We start from the raw sequence: 22,631 nt of genomic DNA on the forward strand, positions 1-22,631 counted from the left end.
AATGGTATGTCCATGGATACAGTAATATCACATTAATAATACCTACGGTACATTGATGAATATGGTAATATCATATCAATAAAGGAAAAACAAGTAAAAATCACAGAAAATGTCATTTATTTTACATCTACGTCATCTACAATGAAAGAGGAGGACTTCAGAGTACTGTTAGTAATGGATGAGTACACTCTGCATGCTTCAAACATTTTAAAATTAACTTTTATTGCAAGTGTCCCAGATTATCCTGTTCCCAGGGGTAAATCGGGACGGTTTTATTTTGCGTTTGGCACCTTACGAATAGCATATGGAATTTTTTTGAAGATGCCATTCGATAAAACTCGCAAAGAGCTATAAAATGAGACTAAACTTGCTTCTGAAATGTTTCATGGTAAGAAGTTATTGACAAAAAATGCTCAATACCGTCCCTTTTTACCCCGTTTGATGGTACATTAGAATGAAAAACATCACTTCGATCATAGTATGGCTAACCACTAAGGGCTAACAAACATATTTACCAAGCGTTGTAGAAATTTACCTCTGGCGTGTATATGTCCAAACAGTCACTTCTATCTCTAAGCATTGGCAGGCATATGCTCTCATACATGATCACACTATTTTTCGCCATCTTATTTCACCATCTTGCATTTGCTTCAAGTAAACGGCATCCTAATCAGTTGAAAAAGCAAGTTTTTTTCTATGATACTCGCAACTATCATGGACATACCTACAGTTCTTCGTGGGCTAGATCTGCTAAAGTGAATATGATGAGGGCCCAAAATGCCATTTTTGCCATTTCTCCAGGGTACTTAGTTTTTAATTTAGCTCACACAGACACAAGAGTGCATCAAGAGTGCTACGTCATACATGACACAAGTCTTACATGATCTGTGATTGGTTGGAGCTTGTTGGCAGGGTGCACAAAGCAATGAGGGTGATGTGGGGGCCTTTTTTACTCCCATTTTAATTACCATATATGGTAACTTACCTGCTAAAGGGTTAATTGTGATGAATTTCACTTGTAACGTATCATGGAAATATGGGGATACAACTTTTATGATAAATTTGTAGCATGAACACATGTCTAGTATTTGAAATTAGCAATCACTGTCAAGGGGCTTCTACAAACCAAGTGTTACCAAACCAACCATACCGATCAGATTTTTGAGCAAGGTTTTTGGCCAATTAAAATTTATTTACCAAGTTCATATGATAAGAGAGATACTTGAAGCAAGGTTATACAAAGAAAACTATTTCTGCTTCTCTGAACTCTTGACCTCATTGGAGCACTTGGCTGCCGCTAGATTGTTCAGTTACTGCATGCACTTGACTTTCTTCCTGTAAAATATTAATTGCATTATCGTATTTCCTATAAATGATTTCACATGTATAGATGAGCAGAGTGATACTGTACTATTTTATTAAGTTATATTTGTTATTTTTTAATAGTGCAATTAATACAGTTCACAAGTATTTCTCATGAATATAGTTCATGGGAAATCAATTAATACCATCAAATGGGGCAATAAGGGATGGGCAGGGTAAATTGGAACAGTCCTTCAACATTTTTTAGAAATGTTGTAGCAACTAAACTAATTGTAATATTGCAAACCTAAAAATAACACTTTTACATTATTATACTATTTTTAGTTTTCCTTTATTTTAATCAATTTAGCTGCTACAACATTTATATGAAATATTAGAGGACTGTCTCTTCTTACCCCTTTTGATGGTATCTCACATCATTTATATATATAATTAATAGGTACTGTTGTTAGTTTGGTGGTTATCAAAGAACACTTTGAAGGCTACTATGAATTTTTCCAAATATGGCTCATACAAATGCCGAATAACATATGATAAGAATGTAATACTGAATTCACATTTTTCAGATCTTTATGAATTTTATTCATCGGCGATGAAGTGCTCCCAATTTAATGCATGGAGAGTGGCCTCGTATGTAATTCTGTTACCTCATGAAAATTGGTAAAAATTTTCCACATTGTTCAGATGAACTGATACATTTAATTACATCTGAAATGAAGCTGGTAATCAATGCGACCTTAGATAGATATAACTTAACATATATAACTTATGTGTTAATAAAGAACATAATGTATTTCTAAAACTATGGATGAGCAATGAAAAACAATGCTATAGGATCATTTTTATACTTGCCTGGCTGACAAGGCTTCACATAACCTTCAAGACATGAGTAACCAAAGCATGAATCCAGGCCAGTTTTTTAGTTATTTTCTTATTCTTTTATACTTTATGCATCCCATCTTGGTTTTTGCTGACAATGAGAATAATTTTATGAATGGACAAGAACTCAATTCCCCAGAAGATGTTGAGTGCAGCACCCAGACATGTAGTGACATGTCATATGCTGGTGGCATTTCTGACAGTGTTGAGTCATATCCGCTAGATCTGCAGATGCCCATGAGGAGGACCCTCTGGATGCAGCCAGATGACATTGAACCTTCAGAAATTGTAGTGGATGAGATTTCCCAGCCTATGAAAAGTTATGATGACAAACATGATAGCGATTCTACTGATTATTTGGATGGTAGCATTCAAGACCAGGGAGCTCCTAGCTCAATTCCATCAGATTCTCCAAGTTCAAAGCAGGCAAATGGAAAGCTCCGAAAACACTCGGCCTTCTGCAATTCCAGTGAGCCTCCTTTGCAAGTCAAGATTTCCTACTCATCTAGTATTGTTGAAAATGGTAAGTATTTTGCAGTTTAACATTTCTGTTGCCTGTCACAATACTATTTTGAAGATATAGGTAATGGTTAAATCTGGTGTAGATGATGCTAAAGATCTATTTGCTAGTGATGCAATATATAAATTTGTATATGATGAAAATTAATTTATATTGATGAAAATAGTTTGTGCAAGTTGGAAATTGCAAGCCTACTAGTTATATATTGTGGTAAAAAGAAAATTATGCCTACCAACAGAGTACATTGTTGGCTTCTCTGGATACTACCAAGCCGAAGCTAGGCACAGATTCATAGAGGCAGCTTTGGCAGACTCTGGTGTCCAGCGGTGGACAGTGTTACCCAGGGACAACCCCGCTGCAGATTACCCTAGTGATTTTGATGTAATCCAGGTGCGTATGTCTGTTGTATAAATTCAAGTGACAAGTGGAGGCCTTTTATTTATAAAATTTGCTTATTTGTTTTTTTTCACTTTGGCGTTTTGTATGGTTCTGTATTGTTTGTGTCCTCAAAAATATTAATTGTCCATCTATTAATGGATTGTGTTCAGGTAAATTTCTGTGCATGGTCTCATATGATGGAACAAGTTTTCTGCATTCATAGTATGCAAAATATTCAGGTGTTAACATGTTACTCAATCAAGAGTTACGTGACTTAACTCGTTCTTGCATTACTTTGGCAGCTGGAAGAACATCATCATGCAATGCCTGGTTTGAACTCTCTAAAGGACCATCCTGCAGTGAAGAGAGTTACACCTCAACGAATGGTTGTGAGACATCTCACTTATTTTGATGAGGCTGGTAATGCGGTGCAAGATTTTGATCCTCTCCAAAGTAATGAAGCAAGCAACCATTTCAACGATATGGACGTCCAAATTGAGCCTCGTAAGGACATGCCTCACGACTCAAATGGCTCTTATTTTGGCAATAGCAGTACGCCTTTAGAATTAGAAAAAAATTCGAAAGATGATGACTTAGAGATTTTCTCTGTGGATTCTCTGTATAATTTAAAAGACAATGACGCAAGCCCAGATTTGGATGAAGAATTTTTAGGCAAAGATGATATGGAATCGACCTCGTATGTGGAATCCAAATCAAGTGAATACTACAAATCAGTTCTTGGGGTTGAGGACGATGCTATTGTGCAGCCTTTGCATAATAAGTTACACACTCTAAATCATAAGAAAACCGATGGAAATGTTGCTCATGAACCCATCAAGGAAGACTCAATGGACGATCGAACAAAAATTAAAGAGGACTACGACGAGCCTGAAGCTAGCTTTGACCCGCTTGTAGCAAATGATTTTGATAAGGAAGAAATATGGCCTGGTTCTCGTCCTTTTCACCGGTCATCTCTTACACTGGGAAATGCGTTTTGGCAGTCAACTGGTAGACACAGCAGCAGAAGATTATTGCGTGCTGTACCTCGACAAATAACTTCTATTCTGCAAGCCGAAGAACTCTGGCAGCGTGACATCACTGGCACTGGAATCAAAGTTGCTATTTTTGACACTGGACTGAACAAAAACCATCCTCATTTTCGTAAAATTCGCGAAAGAACAAACTGGACCAACGAGCGAACTCTTGATGACGGTTTGGGTCACGGGACTTTTGTTGCTGGTGTTGTGGCTTCAACTCATAAAGCGTGCCTTGGTTTAGCGCCTGACGCAGAGTTGCATGTGTACAGGGTGTTTACAAACACGCAAGTCTCTTATACGTCTTGGTTTCTTGATGCTTTCAATTACGCTATCCTTAAGAAAGTTGATGTTCTTAATTTGAGCATCGGCGGGCCAGACTTCATGGATCATCCTTTTGTTGACAAGGTGTGGGAGCTGACCGCCAATAGAGTGATAATGGTGTCGGCCATCGGCAATGACGGTCCTCTGTATGGTACCCTTAATAACCCTGCTGACCAGATGGATGTAATAGGTGTCGGAGGGATCAATTTCGAGGACCAGATAGCAAGATTCTCATCTCGAGGCATGACCACGTGGGAACTACCTTATGGGTACGGACGTGTCAAACCCGACCTCGTGACCTATGGCTCTAATGTCTATGGAAGCAGTAGCGATGGCAGATGTCGCCAGTTGAGTGGCACTTCTGTAGCATCCCCAGTTGTGGCGGGCGCTGTAGCTCTCTTAGCCAGTGGCGTCCTACACCGTGGTAATCTGATCAACCCAGCGTCCATGAAACAGGCGCTTATGGCTTCCGCCAGGCGGCTTCCTGGCGTCACAATGTTCGAGCAAGGACACGGCAAGCTCGACTTGGTGCGCGCTTACCAAGTATTAGCAAAATATCGACCTCAAGCATCGCTGAGTCCCAGTTACATCGATCTCACTGAGTGTCAGTACATGTGGCCGTACTGCACGCAGCCTTTGTACTACTCAGCGGCCCCGACCATCGTGAACGTGACAGTTCTGAACGGGATGGGTGTTAGTGGGAGGATCGTGCGCGGCCCCGTATGGCATCCTTACACTCCCCAAAACGGGGAGCTACTCACCGTAGGCTTCACGCACAGTGAGGTCCTGTGGCCATGGAGTGGCTGGCTCGCCGTCTGGATTTGGGTGAAGGAGGGAGCTCAGGACTTCGAAGGCGTAGCAACCGGCCACATCTCTGTGACGGTTGAGTCGCCTCCCGAAGAAGGCGAGACTGAGCCTCGTGTCTCTCAAGTGAGACTTCCTCTCAAAGCCAGGATTATACCTACTCCTCCTCGCCATAAGCGCATTCTTTGGGATCAGTTTCATAACCTCAGGTAAAATTTACTTCCGATTCTACTTTTATTATCAGAATTTCACCTAGTACGATAGGTATTTAGCCATCAGGCCAACAAATAAGCTAATTAACTTCTCTTAGGATCTTGAATCGTTTCGTAAAAATTACTAGGTGTTTATAATATAACGACGCAGTTCGCGTTAATTGTTGAATGTCTAATATGGTATTTTATGGTCCTTAGCTTTCCTGATCATACTAAACTGTTAACTCTAAAACTGAATAATTTTAACCTTTCTCATAGTTTGCCAGACCAATTTCTGATATACGGACTCCTTTGAAATATTTCTCCCTTTCACTGTAGCACCGGTGAAAGTTTTATTTTTGGACACTCATTATTGGTGTAGATTAAATGATTATAATACTACGCTGCTGCTAATTTTTCCATCTAATTCCGTTAGACCTTCCTTTTCATTTATGTACTTACATTGGCACGTTTCATTAAGATATACATTGTCTAGTGAATATCGTGCGATGTATATATAAGGACTGTGTTTCCTTGCAGGTACCCGCCAGGATATTTCCCCCGCGACAACCTCCGCATGAAGAGTGACCCCTTGGACTGGAATGCCGACCACATCCACACCAATTTCAAAGACATGTACGAGCACTTACGACACAGCGGATACTTCGTCGAGGTTCTTGGTCATCCCTTCACTTGTTTCGACGCCTCCAAGTACGGGACTCTGCTCATCGTTGACGCTGAAGAGGAATACTTCCCTGAAGAGATCACCAAGCTCAGGAATGACGTGGCTGAGGGCCTCTCAGTTGTTGTCTTCGCTGACTGGTACAACGTCTCCGTAATGAGGAAGGTCAAATTCTACGATGAAAATACAAAGTGAGTCTCGGTCTCGGGCTGCTGATAAATAAGTTCTTTGCTGATGATGAAAAAGTTTATTGCTGATCCTTCATCTGACCTCGGCAACCTTGCTCAATGTGGTAATATTAATGTATTGGCTTCGAACTTTTTGGACCCAGAACTTGTAGAATTACTTACTGAATATAATTTCTTTCTGAATGACTGAATGATTTATTGTCTCACGTTACCATCAATAAAGAGGCAAGCTTCACTTGCTACTTCAATCCTAAGAAAATTTCTGCATGATTAATGTGAAGTGAAATATTTTAATTTTTTTGTAGAAATGAACTGTATTTAAAGTAAAATCAATCAAGCATAGTAGAAGATGGAATTAAGTTTGAATTCATCAGTTTTTGTCTGTCTTCAAGATTCATGGAACACTATTTACTCTGAATACAGTTAGCAAATAAATTCGATACCGTATTACGGAAGAGAAATATATATGATATGTATTTCGTTTCATCTGTTATTCAAGATATTATTTATTTCATTCCACCTGTCCATCAAAATAGTGTATATTTCGTTTCATCTGTTCATCAAGATAATATTTTTAATTCCGCCTTTATATCCAGATAGTATGTCAACAGTTGTAGGTACTTGGCTCAATTCTTTCATTAAAGACTGTATTGTTCGTACCACTATCTTCCTTAAAATTAGGTAGATGGTTTATTTAACCAGGGAAGATGGTAGACAGTTCGTGATATTATATATAGTTGCCCTTATCACTGCCTGGCTGCGATGCAGGCAGCTGTGGATGCCGGTGACTGGAGGCAGCAACGTTCCCGCCCTCAACCAACTGCTGGACTCCTGGGGCATCGCCTTCTCTGACGCCGTCCTCGAGGGCGACTTCTCCTTGGCCGACCGGTGGGTGCTGTATTCACCAACATGAGCTCTTCACTCCCTTCACCAACCTCACGCTCTTCACTCTCTTCACCAACCTCACGCTCTTCACTCTCTTTACCAACCTCACGCTCTTCACTCCTTTCACCAACCTCACGCTCTTCACTCTCTTCACCAACCTCACGCTCTTCACTCTCTTCACCAACCTCACGCTCTTCACTCTCTTCACCAACCTCACGCTCTTCACTCCCTTCACCAACCTCACGCTCTTCACTTCCTTCACCAACCTCACGCTCTTCACTCCCTTCACCAACCTCACGCTCTTCACTCCCTTCACCAACCTCACGCTCTTCACTCCCTTCACCAACCTATGCTCTTCACTCTCTTCACCAACCTCACGCTCTTCACTCCCTTCACCAACCTCACGCTCTTCACTCCCTTCACCAACCTCACGCTCTTCACTCCCTTCACAAACCTAGCGATTAATAACCTGAACACTGAATGCCCTTCTTATTGACTCTAATATGATAAATGCCCGGAATTTTTATCCTACTATTCATATTTTCAGTGTGAAACATCTCGATAATTTCTGAATTCCCATCGTTTTTATGACCCACTCTATAATTCTCACAGTAGACTAAATTCTAGTTGCTTATCCCTTGTTTTTGTTTGAATACTTGTATTTCAAATTGCTATTAAAATGTATTGCGTAACGATTTGAGATGAAGGTCTATGGTTGTGAATTTTTTGACGACTTGAACGATGATTACACATAATTAGGAACTTTGTATTTCATTTGTGATATTCGCTACCCAGGGGCGTGCATTACGCGACGGGAACATCGATCGCAAGGTTCCCCAGCGAGGGTCACGTGGTTCGCGCCCATAGCCTCTCGGACCTGGGCAATGAAATGCTCGAGGGGGAGGCCAGGGTGGAAATGGACGTGCCGATTCTGGGCCTGCTACAGACCAAGTCCAGCGCTCTGTCTCGTACAGACTCAGTCGAGGATCTTGTTCCTGATTCCGCTAAGGCTTTTATCGCTACATCCAACCTCTTTCCATTGCCTGACGCTGCCATCGAAAACAAAGGGGTTTTCCTGAAGGAAAATTTGTCGAAGAATCATTACCGGGAAGACGCGGTACGCACTTCTGGTGCAATGAATGGTGAAAAAGACGAACGCGAGTGGCATTTGGTGGATAAGGAGGACGTTATTCAAAAATTTGATGCGTCTGGAACGAAGAAATCGCGTCTTGCAGAGACTGACCATGACGAAGGTCGCACGAAGATACTGAAATCTATTACTGATGCTGGTTCGGTGATGATAAACAAAGATGACTCCGAGCGCAACCTGGCTACCGAAGTGGATTCTCTGGATGTCTTCCACCATAACCACAACCTGGACGTCAATAATCTTGATGAAGCCGACGAGGACGATACTGCCAGAGAACAACACGTCTTGGATCCTCCATTTGATAGGATACATGACAGCCATCGCAATTCCAACAAGAACAACAACAATCAGAGTAGTGATGAACCGCATGCACAAATAAATTTCCTGCATCGAAATAACGGTATTCATACCCAAGATCCAAATGTGGATGCCGACGAAGCAAATGCCTTCCACAAATCACTACTTAGCCTCCAAAATCCGAGCGCGCAAGATAACGAAATCCGGACGATGTTGAACAAAAACGACGACAAGAAGCACGCAAACAGCAAAGCTGGCAGCAGCGGCGAGAGCGGTCGCGTGGTCGTGTACGGTGACAGCAACTGTCTCGACAACAGCCACTTGCAAAAAGATTGTTTTTGGCTGTTGTCTGCAATCTTAGAGTTCAGCATGACGGGACATTTGCCCGGTACGTTCTCAGGAGGCAGTGGAAGCAAAGAAGCAATTTTCACCGAAGAACTGCCTAAAAGAATGGAGCAAAGTACTCTTCATCGACACAGCAAGGTGATTTTATTTAATCTTTGGGTCTAATTTACTCAGTTTGATTAAACTTTTATCTTTGTTGTTGAAACCTCTTCAACTTTATCGATCTGTGAACTTTTTCATACGATTTCTGCTCAGCTAAAGCAAAATAAGTTGCGTGAAAATTGATACCAATCGAACTTAATTTAAATTATTTTTATTCTCTATTCTATCAGGTCCTGGAGCTTAGTATTGGACTGGAACAAACACGGCCACTACCCTCATGTCCCTCACTCACTCCCTCGACTCCTGTTCCCCTCAACACTTCCAGCAAAAGGTGGGATCTCATTATTCTAAGAATGACTTTCTTTCCTTTCCACGATTTGCTTATGATCAGATCTGATCAGACCCGCTCTGATCAGAGCGGAGAAAGTCCGTTCTCCGCTCTGATCAGACATTTACTTTTTAGAACAGTATTTGCTGTAATATTTACGATAAAAGATAGCGATGACATTCTCACTACTCGAGACCTTGCTGAGAACTGCATTTCCCTCACTTTATGAGTTTTTTTAACAGAGTTTCTTATGAATTATATGGTAAATACTCTCTTGGTTATACGTTTAGTTTCTAACTAATGATGGTTTTTTACGTTTTTGTGTATCAGCGCGAACATTCACGTGGGGCTGAAGCTGCTGTCGCAGCCTGAAGTACTGTCGGCCGTGCTGCCTGTTGAGCTGCAGCCGCCACTGCCTCCACACCTGCAGCAGCACGACCATCTTGCGCGTCGGTTCCTAGTTTTCTCTCCTCAAAACTATTTGATTTTTATCACGTACAATTTAAAACTAAATGATTTAAAACTACGTGATACTCAAAACTACATGATTTTTATCACGTACAATTTAAAACTACATGATTTAAAACTACGTGATCCTCAAAACTACATGATTTTTATCACATACAATTTAAAACTACATGATTTAAAACTACATGATCATCAAAACTACATGATTTTCATCACGTACAATTTAAAACTAAATGATTTAAAACTACATGATTTTTATCACGTACAATTTAATGAAGAGTTGATTTCTACTAGCATTGGCTTGCAATAAAAATTCATTAAGATGTTTCGTATCTAACGAATTTAAATTGAGAATAAATTCGTTGCAATGTTTAGGAAACTATTTAGTACGGAATTTAGTAGTCCGCTGAAATCTACCCATTGTAAGCAATTCTTGTTCCCACTAAATTCAAGCAGAAAGATTATTTATTGTGTGGTATTTTAGTATATATGTGAAATGTTACAGAGAAGGAGCTGGACAGCAGTTGGCTGGCCACCCTACCGGGCAGCGTGTCAGGCCAGGACCGGCTGCTGTACAGTGTGGTGGTGGTGGTGAGCGTTGTGGTGCTGCTGCTGTGGTGGTGCAGAGGACATCACAGGTCAAAGAGACGCTGCAAGAAAATACGCACCTACTTCAGATCCACTGTGGGCAGCTGGTTCACCACCGTCTGAACTGAGGCTGATTAGCCGTCTGAGCTGAGGCTGATTAGCCGTCTGAACTGAGGCTGATTAGCCGTCTGAACTGAGGCTGATTAGCCGTCTGAACTGAGGCTGATTAGCCGTCTGAACTGAGGCTGATTAGCCGTCTGAGGTGAGGCTGATTAGCCGCATGAATACAGGCTGATTAGCCGCATGAATACAGGCTGATTAGCCGCTTGAATACAGGCTGATTAATTTTTGGAACTAAGACTGAAGAATTGAGGCCCATATGAGCCGTCTGAAAAAAAGCTGATTAGCCGTCTGAATAGAGAGAGGTTTATTGGCCTATGTGTTGATGATGGAATGCCTCAACAGATGACGCATTAACTTTCTTATTACATGCTGACATAACCAACTATTTTGTGAAAACTGGTTAGACATCACTACCTCTTGGAGCAGATCATATCTCACCACGCGCACTCATGGCTCTTAAGTGGCACTTGAGGTTTAATTCAAATAACGAAAGACTTCTTTTATACGCAATTAGTAAAAAATCATAGAGCTCTGACTATAATCAATATTTTGTTACAAGTTGTCCTGCTGACACATGCAATCACGTAGGGAATCTCGTGGCATCCACATTATATATTTACTGCGATTTATAGTTCGCTGTCGCGCCAGAATATCACTAAACCATACAACTGGGCTCCGGTAATGTGGTTAATCTCTTGATGTTTAGTCTAAAATCGAAAATGATGTGAGTGGCTAGGAAATGCGTACAAGTTAAGGTGTTAGATGAACTCGGTTAAGAGTTACAATTTCCTTTATGATAATTAAAAATCAGTCTTGTAATTCTGCCTACCGGCATTAGAGAGTGGTTCAATTCAGAGCCAAATGCAGGGTCTAATGTACAGAATTAAATACCGCATATTCATCCGTTGTGATCCTAGTTCTTATCTATGTATAATATTCATGTATACTGTTATTATATTGTTTTGTTTTGGGAACTCGAGCCTCTTATACAGACGTAGCGATCTTGTGATGATAGAGTAAGTAATAGCACAGCGTATTTAAGTCGTTTTTTTTCGACTTGGGATCTCGTCCATATAAGTTATTTCTTGATATAAGGCTTCAATAGTGACGAAAACAATTTATGCAAAGTATGAACCTCTTTGCTTGCTTTTGGGGAATTTGTTGTGCCTTGTTGATATTTTCATCGTTATTGTGCTATAGTTATGTTAGTCGTTTGCTATTTAGCGCTTATTCGCGAACTGAAAGATTCATCTGACATATAGCGACGATATATTCGTCTAAGCTTTCCAGCTGTGTTCATATCAGCGTATGAAGTCATTACAGTATTTTCTAAAGTCCTTAGCAACTGTTTGTGATTGATTTTTGTGGCACGGAATTATCTCGTATATTTCATGTTGTAAGTCAGATCCAATATCATGTCGTCATCTCGGCAACGAGTCCCCAGTTTCAAGTTGTTATTTACGATTAGTTTTCTCATGCGTAGTCTCAAATCAATTTAACTTGCATTAATTTATTTCATTATTCTAAATGTTTTTTTGCTACTTTTATTTGGTTCGAGGCTAGCGTGTTTTCGCCCTGGGGCCACACTTTCAAAACTCGCTAAGTGGACGTAAGTACTTACGCTCTATTTTCTTGTCTATGATTGGTGGATTATGCTCGAAAGGCCGTAAATGATTGGCTGATGAACTTACGATATCTTAACTTTTTTTGGAAAGTATGGGCCCTGGACTTTATAGGAAAGTATGGGCCCTGGACTCCACGTAAATAAGGCTTATGAGATGCACCCCATTAGTGTTACAGGGTTTGGTATCAAGTCTCACTGCAGCTCACAATACTGGCCGTGCATTCAGAAAAATCTTGCAAAATTCACTGTTTGCAAAGTTATCGTAATGTCGAAGTCACTACGTCCCCTCTAAGTTCATTTGTCCCAAACTTGACCTAACACCAACTTGATAAACGTTAACGAGGCGAAGATTGCTTCAGTTTCTACAATTATTATTACTTAAAATTGATTGATTTACGGGCGTTGACATGATTGAAATTTCTATGTGCATTTTTATCAAGGATAAAGAACGTTGTGTTTAAACTTGAATTAATTCTCTCGTCACTTTGGGTTAAGAATAAGATGAGGTTCAGATTCCATTGTTGCTCCTCTTCCCATAGAATAGATCATACACAAGGCGCAATCAGGGCATTCCTTCATGTATTCATTTTCATCAAACTTACTTGCAAGTTTAGATCAGCGACCATTTCCCTGCATTCACTCAAATTCATGTATTGTAGGACTACCGGCTCATTATTCAAACATTTCGATGCGAGTTGACAGTCTTCAGCCCCTCAATGATGAATGAGGATAACAAAATGAATAATTGTGTAGTCGCAATGGATTAACCTGATAGAATCTTATTCTGTTCAATTGTCACAAATTTTGTATGGGCTGTCATTTTATGTCGATCTTTATCGATCGTTACGTTATTGGAAGTCAGTCTTGCGACCTCGATAGGCTGTTCCTGAACGCCACACTGCAGAACGCGTGGTCTCGGCTATGAGTTAAAGCTGTTGCGCGGGCAGGATTTGCAGCGCTCGTTCAACCGTGGTTGCGAGTGGCGACAGACGACTTACGAGCCGCCATTCCTGGCGCTGTTCATCTTTCCTTCTTCGTCTCTGACGCTTCTTCTCGCTCACCACATTAAGCGGTGTCCACGCAGTCCTCCCGAAGCCGAGCAGCGAATCTTAGTTCCATATTGGAAAGAACTTGTATCGATACCTTCTGCTTGACTCTTTTTTTTGGCGATTTATACCTTGTGATGATGGATGGTCAGCTTATGTAGCTTCGCTTTCATTATTGCTGCTTGCAAAATGACCGACTTTTCTCTCAACTGTAAGTTGCTATTTAACCAAAGACCGCTAAGTTTTCTAATTTTACTACTTGTGCATAATCCACGTGCATGCATTACATAGATTGGCGCACTAGTTTCCTACGAACACTTTGGTTTACAGGCTTGTGTGTGGTTGGCATAAAAAATTTGTGCATACTTCTTCCACTCAATGGGAACGAAAGCAGCGTAATCCAACTGATGAATTATATCAATGCGGACTGCCAGTACAAGTTCTCTCGGTCAAATCTGACGAACTGTAATCACCTCTCACGTATCAGCTTTAATCTTGTTTCGTACGAATTATTTATTTAACGTGTTATTAGGTCTGTACATATAGACTTAATGTACAGTTCACATTTTTAATACAAATTCGCACCAACCAATATGTTGTATTAAATTCATCTCTTGGCCTCTAAGGTCTCAGACAAACGATGTCGAAACCTCGCTTGCCGCGAGTCGTCAGGCTACCGAAGTTAGGGGGAATGTAGAACTCGTCGCTGTCCAGATACGTACGAATGTAATTCAGGGTAACACAAAAGCATGCAGGAAAACATGATAAAAGCTATAAAAGCGAGTAAATTCTGGTAACGCACTTAAATTACGGCACACAAACAATCATTCGCTGATATTTGTGCAGGCGAGGGATCCGCTAGTGAAATGATAATGCTAATACATCGATAGCAGCGAGGCCATATTGTAGCTAGTAATATTGACGTAAGCCAAAGAATCAGTTGGAATTATCACACAAATATATTGTCAGTAATGCAGTTACGTCGTAAGCCGATTCACGTACATTGATAACTCTGTAATTTTACGAAGAAGTAAGATAGATAATTCAAAGAAAACAATTGTAGTCTTACGTTTCCGTCACGTTACGAAGTCATTTTTTACTGAAATTTTACGTCTGCAGCGAGTCTGGAGACGTGCAATGGGACGTCAGCAGCGAGTATACTGCAGGCACTTGCTTCATGAACAAATCACATGAGAACACCGGACTAAAAAGACGTAAATTAAACAATCAAAATACACAAGCAAATCAATTGATTAAATATAATAAGTTAATTCCACTTACAAGTAAAACCAGTAAAGATGCGAGGAATAAGTTAAGGGATAAATAGGGGATAAAAAAAACTCTGTGGATTTGAGAGCCTAGTGAAACATGAAGGTCGAATGTCAAATTATAGCAAACCATAAAGTCGGAACAGGATAAAACTGAATTGTGGACTGCATGAAAATCTAATTCGTAAACAAAACGTCAATTAGAAGCCTTTTTCCCGCATGTTGAGTGGGTAATATGCTGCCTGCCAATAACACTTAGGTTGCCACTCAGCAGAAACTGCAGCAAAATCTGAAAAATACTCGCCAGAACTACGATTTGCAGGGTTAGATTGCCACGTAATAACTTAAGAGTTTTCTCTAACAAGCTGGAAAGATGTGGTTCAGTATTATTTATAAAATAGATCGATTGGATTGAAGGCTGGCGATTTGAGTGCTGTGGCGACGTTATCAGCATTGACGGTAGCATTTGTTTACATCTCTCTGAATAAGGCGTAATGAATTTAAGAGATCTTACTCGGAAGCAGTAGAGTGAATAGATGAATACGTTGTCTCTAGTCGTTCCCAAATGAGAATACAATATACATTTATCACAGCTAAGTCCGACACAGCGGGAAATTTAATGAAGCTCATCAATTACCTACACAAATTCCTAAACCAGGTCGTTGAGCGGCGGAGTATCAAAGAATAGAATAGCTCATTTAAATGACATAGAAACTTTTTATAATTTTACCTGAATTGAAAGACAAGTCACTCAACGACATAGTAACCAGTAAATGTGACATAATTGTAACAGTTTCATGAGTGGTCTGTATGACCAGCATGGCAGTTCAAGTTGAAAGTACAAATTTCGTTAATGAATAGTAATAATGTGCGAAAATAATACTTAATTCAGAAACGTGGCCAGAGTTTATCGAGTTTGTCGCACAACATGTTTTTACCATTATTTTGATTTACCATTAAATTAGACTAACATTTTCAGACTTATAATATCAGGAGCTAGGAATTTAGTTTCTGTATAAAATTGGACACCATTTATTGACCTCAAAACCACAGCACTAAGGGCGACTCGGTAAAAACATTGCACGACGTAAGTTGAACAGGTCACTGAACATAAGATCTTGACACCGATTAATTGAGCTGGAGTAGCACGCACGCATTACAACAACTTAGCGGAAAGCAAGTCTCGCATTCTTCAAATCCTGCACGGTCAGATAAAAAGCCCCATAAGCTACCAAACGCGCTGCTTGTTCTCACTCATATGATGGAATAATACCAAATATAATAGCAGAGCTCCTTATCATTCCAGATTTGTATGCAACAAGCGGTGCTGAATACACGACTTCAATGAATCAATCGCATTAAACTCTGAAGAAAATAAAAACAATAAGCTTCAGCAGATTAGAGACAACACTGTCACATCCAAACACTTAGATCATTCAAGTAACTAAACGCTAACAAATAAGAGCGTTTCGTGACTGTAACGCCGGACGCCTGTGTGAGTTGAAGCATTCTGCGAACACATCGCTATTTATCTGGTCATATCTGACTTTTCAATTATGTAGATTTATTATTCTTGGCGAGTGTGAACGTAAGTAGACATCAGAGCACATCATAAGGTCACCAATCGAGAAGAATAGTTGAGGTAAAACATATTGAACTTTAAATCAATGACTGACACTGTCATAAAGCTTGAGTATTATAAGTAATTGTTGACTAGTCTAGTAAAAGGCATAGTATGCAATATTTTAAGGAACATACGACTAGTTACATGCACAGTATTAAGTAAGAACATTCATACCTCGAGAATGAACCACCGCACATAAGACGACATCGCAGTTGAAATTGGCATACCACATAAAGGTAGTCTTATCATCGTCAACCCATTAAACCAACAGATATTTCTTTCAGTAACTGTACTGGTTTCGAGAACCCCGACAAAACTCCCATTAAATTCGCTTACTTAAATGAAATTTAAGATTAAAATATCAGGATCGGAAATGGAAAAGGCGATTGACAATACTTGCTACAAGTCTAGGCAATGATTAGTTGACTGGAAAACTAAGGAAGGTAACAAAGTCGACGTTCACTGGCTACCATTAGAACAGATAGTGAGAAAAAACCGCTATTTGTGAATAACTTTGGAGATCCGTTGAAAAACTTTGGCCGCCCATGAGTAAGACATTACACAACAGGAACGAGCAGCAGGGAGATCAGCAGCTAAGAAACTCGCCAGCATTTGTACAATCAATAATCATTCAGTACTGAAAAAAGTGTGATTCAATAAGACCGCCATATAACGTCTTTAAGTACTTAACTGCTCGTGAAGACCAATAATAATACAAGGAAAATAATGAGTTACTTTTTATAGCAAGAGTGGGACGAAAGAATCACAAGTGATAATGATAGTTATGAAAAAACGCTGTTATGGAACCCGCGCACATACAAATTACCCGAGCCCGTCATAAAACCCATTAGTTTGCAACATAGACAGTATTGCCTATCAAAGAATTAACCCACCTTCAATACGAGTGCATAACCCGCGCACATACAAATTACCCTAGTCCGTCATAAAACGCGTTAGCTTGCAACATAGACAGTATTGCCTATCAAAGAATTAACCCACCCTCAATACGAGTGCATAACCGCGCACATACAAATTACCCGAGTCCGTCATAAAACACGTCAGAGTTTGCAACATAGACAGTATTGTCTATCAAAGAATTACCCCCACCTCAATACGAGTGCATAATAATTCCGAGGGAACAATTAATTTCGACGATCGTTTTAAAATGTCCTCACGTAAAAGCCACCAGAGCTCGTGCTGTTAGCGCGAGAGATAATACTTCCAGTGATTATTATTGTTTATGAAGGTTCCAAAGCCAAGACTTAAGATCGTAGGCTTGAAAATGCATGCGATCAATATGATCAGAGACATGCAACACAATTAATAATGACAAGGTTAAACAATAAAAAATTACTCAAACAACGAACACCCAATGTAACATGAAAGGAATTTTCATTCACTATAAGGTAGGTACGAGTCTGGTACAAATAAAAAATTCCGCTAGGTGTCAGAAAATAAATAAAAGCTTCATATATTATGAAATGAATCGACAGGATATCAGTGACATGAACGCATCCTAAAATGATTATTTATTCAAGAGGAATATGTACGTAATTTGTCACCATTATAAAAATTTTCGTTATCTAAGCAACACTAGCAACTTGTGACGCTCTGCTGTGCTCAGGTTGGGCAAAGCTTTGCAATACATGGCACTGTTTAGTGAAGCGTATGAGAGTAAAATATATTTAAAATTATTGTGATCAATCCACGCACACAATCAAATAATGTTGTGACAAACAATTCGATGTTATCAACAAATAAAAAGATGGCTTTTAAGTAAGAAGGCAGTACCAGAAAGTTGAAAGTTAAAATAATTATAAAATAATTAGATAGATATATGTTTCATGTAGAAATGAAGCATAATTTTCGAAGAATAACTCCATTCCATTCAAGGGTACAAGTTGTATCTACTAACATCTGTCTTCAATAAGATAGGCAACGCAGCAAATAAAAGTTTATTTGATATATATATTTATAGACTTTGATGTCATTAAACCTCTGCCTATGACCTTTCTCTCATTCGACGACGATCCGATCGATGGTGTTCTTGCCCTGTTCTTTAGCCTGGACATAAGCCTTGAAGGCCGCCCTCTCCTTCTTCTCCTTGTTTCTGTTGCGCAACTCAAACTCCAGCCTGTGTTCGATAATGCGCTCCACGATGCGGTCAGTCGTCATCGAGTTGCCCGACGCAACCATCTCAAAAATTCCCCGAGACTTCGGTACCTGCACTCCAAAAAGACAACGTAATTTTTCGATAGGCGAGTTAACCAATGATAAAAAGTACGGTATAGATCACAAAAATAAACAGCGAAATTAAATTCATCGATATGTTCTTCATAATGAGTTCATCCTCTCAAAGTGACCAACAGATTCATTCATCTTCTCCATCATGTTTGTCATCTACAATGAATATTAATTTAGTTAGGCTTGTTTCACTGAGCATTTCTGACCTGGTAGGGATCACTGCCGTCTTCATCAGGGCTGATCTCTGTAGCGCCGTGACACACGAGATCCACTTTAAGCTGATCCAGGAGGTCGTCCGTGACCGAGTATGGAGCTCCTATCACAACTTCACTTACGTACTTGCACGCTAGCACCGACAGCACCTGCACACACACAGCATTTCTTGAGTCATGTTTGTAGGGTGCTAACATGTTTTCATTAAATAATGGATAATGTTTGCCCAGAGATCGGATCTGGTGATTGGTCATTCATCGTGCGAGTGCCTTTAGTTTTTAGCCAGACGGCAACAAACCAATCATAGCTGAACTATTACTAATACTTATTTTGACGTACTCACCCTAAAATGTACGTTCGTAGATTAGTAATTTGAATAGTTACATTATTATTTATAATTGGCAACTAATTGAACAGACAGAAGCGCGGCATGTCAGCCATATTTATAACAAAAATGATCGTCTTTTGAGAGTAGACTCTAGAGAATGAAGTTCAGTGCTCTATCTAAATTTAAACCTCAGGGATTTTCATCGCATATTGAGAAGGTAGGCACTAAACTTGAAATAAATTGCGTCAATTTGAATGAAAGTGAACGATTTTAGCAAAACAATTAGTGTTCTTTAAAATAATGCAAGACTACGTATTTGTTTATGGAAAACAGATTGAATTATATACGAGCAATTAGAAAGAAGTACATTAGTGCAATAAAATAAGTAGTTCTACCAGAATAAAACGATTAGTATTAGAGCATTTAAGTAAGTCCAGCAGATAAAGATAATTAATAATGGCAGGAAAAATAAGGACAGTGGACGAGGCACCAACCCTCTCGTGGAGGTTCATGATGGGGTAGTTGGCGCCCTTGTAGCGGTTGACTGCAGGGTCGGTGTGCAGACCAACGATCAGAAAGTCGCCTTTCTCACGCACAGCTGCCAGGAAGTCCAAGTGACCCACGTGGAACAAGTCAAACGCACCAGCCACGTAAATAATCCGGTCTCCGGGCTGCAAGCAGGAGTAATTATTACTTATTAATTATTATTTAAAGATTTAATTATTAGTAATTACCATGGTATTACTTAAAGATGCCGTGATATTGAATAAGAAGACAATATTGAATAGCAGCTAAACAGTTTCAAATATTAACAACTCTAGCACTTAAAGTGGCAGCACAAGAGTGTTCCAGTAAAGTCTATTTTACAATAGTTAATTATAAAAAGTAATCTTTGTCTTGCTGTTAGGTCTTGTTACCAGGCTGATTGATATAATTAACATTAGCAACAATTCTTGTAACCTTATTGAAGGATTATTACTACCTAATATAGAATAGTACAAGTATCATAAGAATATAAATCTCATGTCAAATCTGCTTTTCAATCTCCAAGCGCCAACAAGAAATTTTGTCTGGCTTATTGAAAAAAAAAACAATAACTCAGTACTCACTGCAGTGAGTGACAGAGAGCGCATTTTCTCGTCGACGAAAACTTGAGGTCACGGACGGACGGACAGACAGACAGACAGACGGACATGGCGAGCACAAGAGTGTATTTTTTCATAAATGAGAAAATGCGCTAAAAAAAACAATAAGTAAATTGTTATAAAAAGTATGCTCTGGTCTTCAATCAAACCTAGATAAATGAAGAACTTCTCGCTAACTATACTAATTATAAGAATATGTAGATATAAGCTTACCTTAGGCACAAGGCCGGAGGAGAACTGCATGATAATAATTATAAGAATATGTAGATATTTGCTTACCTTAGGCACGAGGCCGGAGGAGAACTGCATTATAGTAATTATAAGAATATGTAGATATTAGCTTACCTTAGGCACGAGGCCGGAGGAGAACTGCATGATCTTGCGCGTGGTGGGCAGGAAGTGCGACACGCCCGTCCATGGCGAGCGAGCGCTGGCGTCCGTACTCAGGCTTGTGCTGTGACCGTCGTCTACTGAGTACTCTGATGCTCCAACCTGTCAAGGGGTACTGCATGAATCTCTACATATGCTTAATTTTAGTACCCAAATAAGAATGACTTAATTTATTACCTACCATATAACTATCAAATGTATATCTCTTTGGATGCAACCTGTTAGGTGATCTTTAATGTATCTGTTTAATTGTGATATTAAAAAATTGACTACATGTATATGTCTTGGCACAAATCATTACAGAGGTAGAATGTAAATTATGAGAACAATGAGCAGTAAAAAAAGTTTTGAAATTTATACTACTTGGTACAAAGTTTACATAATCAAAATTAGTAGGTAGCAGTGTTTTTTTTTTCACCAAAATATTGTTACAAATCGGAGATCAAGATCTCTAATACCGTTATGCCATGCCCACTTCTACTCGTTTCAACTAAATGCAATATCTTAACTGGGCATTTACAGTACAGAGAACAACATTTTGGATACCCAGACTGGAGTTTCAACTCCTAACATCAGCCAGCAGTTGCATTTGTTGTCAATTAATATTTGAGAGTCATTCCAAAAGCCTCTATTTTCAATAACTGCAAAACATAAAGTTATTTGATTATTATAATGATTATACAGAATGTTCAAATCTTATGAATACTTGTCACCTCATATTTGAGTTTCCAAATAAAAAAATAAGTCTCATATGACAATACAAGAAAAACACCATGAAAATTGTTGGTAATAATTACTCTATTGTCTTTAACAAATACTGCACTTCAGTCTAATACTTAGGTATATGTGGATGAACTGATATCATGAAAAATCATCTGATGCACTATTCCAAATCGTTTACAGTGTAATAAATTTCCTAGCACTAATTACATACGTATCAGAAGTGGCACATGAAAAAATGATCGGAATAATGAGGCATTAATGATAAAAAGCTAATTGCTTCACCTGCTGATGCTGACGTGTCATTAGTAGCATTCGTCCCACCAAGTCAGTGGTGCTGACACCTTCTGTGCGCTTGCATTCCTTGTAGCGGTTGGCTGACTTCACTATGTGATATGTGTCAATACCATCAGCTGTCATGGTGATGTCATCACCATGCACACAAAAATCACAGTCATGCTTGTCTAAAGTTTCCAGTGTGGTGACATATGGAGCACCTTCCACTACCTCATCCACCCACTTGATAGCTCGCACCATTTTGTACCTGCATATATTAAAAAAAAAATTTCAGAAATAATGTCTATCTAACCATCAGTAACAAGCCAAAAGTTTTAGAAAAAAGCTTTAGATGAAATAATCCACTGTAATTTATCTTTTTCTAATAAGGACACAAGCAAGTAAAATAATTTTTTATTCATGACTCTGCAAGTTAATTATGTAATTTTGTTTGGTTAAATATTAAGAACAAGAGCCAATAAATGATGAATCTACTATTATATATACAGAATTAAACCAGGTACCTTTCTGCCTGAGTAAATACTGGGGGGCCTTTGTGCTTGGTAATTTCTTCATCTGTGTGCACACCAACTATCAGGTAGTCACCCATAGCCTTAGCTTGGCGCAGTGAGTTAGCATGTCCAAAGTGCACCATGTCATAGCTGAAAAATGAGAATAAATATATTTAAACTGAGTAACATATAGGTATGTAAAATCAGGTCACCCCATGGTATAATATAAGAAAAATTTGGTCAACATAGTCTGGGTAAATGAATGGATATATAGGTAGTAGATAAGTACAAATGTTTTGAAAAATTACTTCAAAAGGAAGATCATAATATCAAATGAATTTTACTTCTACCAATATACATCTGATTAATGGTGTATGGAACATATATATAAATAATATGAGTAAATATCAGTCGATAATCTTAGTAGACTAGTCAGAGTCAGAATATTTCCTCAAGCAGATCTTTAGCAAATTGTTAAAACTATCTTCTCTGAAAAAATTTGTAATGTACTTGAGACTGTAACATTTAAAGCTATCAGGCTATTTGAGGAACTTTGGGCAGAGGTATTGCATTTTGTAAAAACTGGGATTAGATCCAAAACAAGAAAGAAATTATTAATGAAATAGTGAAAA

General features: G+C 39.1%; 2 protein-coding genes across 2 annotated transcripts; one reads left to right on the forward strand and one right to left on the reverse strand.

Annotated features, from left to right (window-relative positions):
- Positions 1–2,429: 2,429 nt before the first annotated feature.
- On the forward strand, positions 2,430–10,650 carry LOC108679444 (membrane-bound transcription factor site-1 protease). Its single transcript, XM_018168062.2, has 9 exons — positions 2,430–2,725; positions 2,961–3,112; positions 3,403–5,471; positions 5,994–6,326; positions 7,092–7,211; positions 8,004–9,138; positions 9,333–9,433; positions 9,761–9,879; positions 10,404–10,650. Exons 1-9 carry the CDS (start codon positions 2,434–2,436, stop codon positions 10,607–10,609), a joined length of 4,527 nt encoding a protein of 1,508 aa, XP_018023551.2. The 5' UTR covers positions 2,430–2,433; the 3' UTR covers positions 10,610–10,650.
- Positions 10,651–13,988: 3,338 nt separating this feature from the next.
- On the reverse strand, positions 13,989–22,151 carry LOC108679443 (ethanolamine-phosphate cytidylyltransferase). The gene is made up of 6 exons (XM_018168061.2): positions 22,012–22,151; positions 21,497–21,755; positions 20,447–20,593; positions 19,451–19,627; positions 18,622–18,777; positions 13,989–18,394 (listed from the first exon to the last, which is right to left on the reverse strand). The coding sequence occupies exons 1-6, from the start codon at positions 22,140–22,142 to the stop codon at positions 18,188–18,190; spliced, it is 1,077 nt and encodes a 358-aa protein (XP_018023550.1). The 5' UTR covers positions 22,143–22,151; the 3' UTR covers positions 13,989–18,187.
- Positions 22,152–22,631: the final 480 nt, after the last annotated feature.

The sequence above is a fragment of the Hyalella azteca genome, unplaced genomic scaffold (assembly GCF_000764305.2).
Source record: "Hyalella azteca isolate HAZT.00-mixed unplaced genomic scaffold, Hazt_2.0.2 contig5371, whole genome shotgun sequence".
NCBI lineage: Eukaryota > Metazoa > Arthropoda > Malacostraca > Amphipoda > Hyalellidae > Hyalella > Hyalella azteca.

What these genes read in the sequence shown, in the direction of transcription:
- LOC108679444 (XM_018168062.2), top strand. Translation starts at nt 2,434, where the DNA reads ATGCCCATGAGGAGGACCCTCTGGATGCAGCCAGATGACATTGAACCT. An exon ending in CTCAACACTTCCAGCAAAAG is followed by an intron (nt 9,434 to 9,760) that starts GTGGGATCTCAT and finishes TTTGTGTATCAG; the next exon opens with CGCGAACATTCACGTGGGGC. An exon ending in GCAGCACGACCATCTTGCGC is followed by an intron (nt 9,880 to 10,403) that starts GTCGGTTCCTAG and finishes GAAATGTTACAG; the next exon opens with AGAAGGAGCTGGACAGCAGT.
- LOC108679443 (XM_018168061.2), bottom strand. Translation starts at nt 22,142, where the DNA reads ATGGTGCACTTTGGACATGCTAACTCACTGCGCCAAGCTAAGGCTATG. An exon ending in TGACACGTCAGCATCAGCAG is followed by an intron (nt 20,594 to 21,496) that starts GTGAAGCAATTA and finishes ACCCCTTGACAG; the next exon opens with GTTGGAGCATCAGAGTACTC. An exon ending in CCTCCGGCCTCGTGCCTAAG is followed by an intron (nt 19,628 to 20,446) that starts GTAAGCTAATAT and finishes TCCTGCTTGCAG; the next exon opens with CCCGGAGACCGGATTATTTA.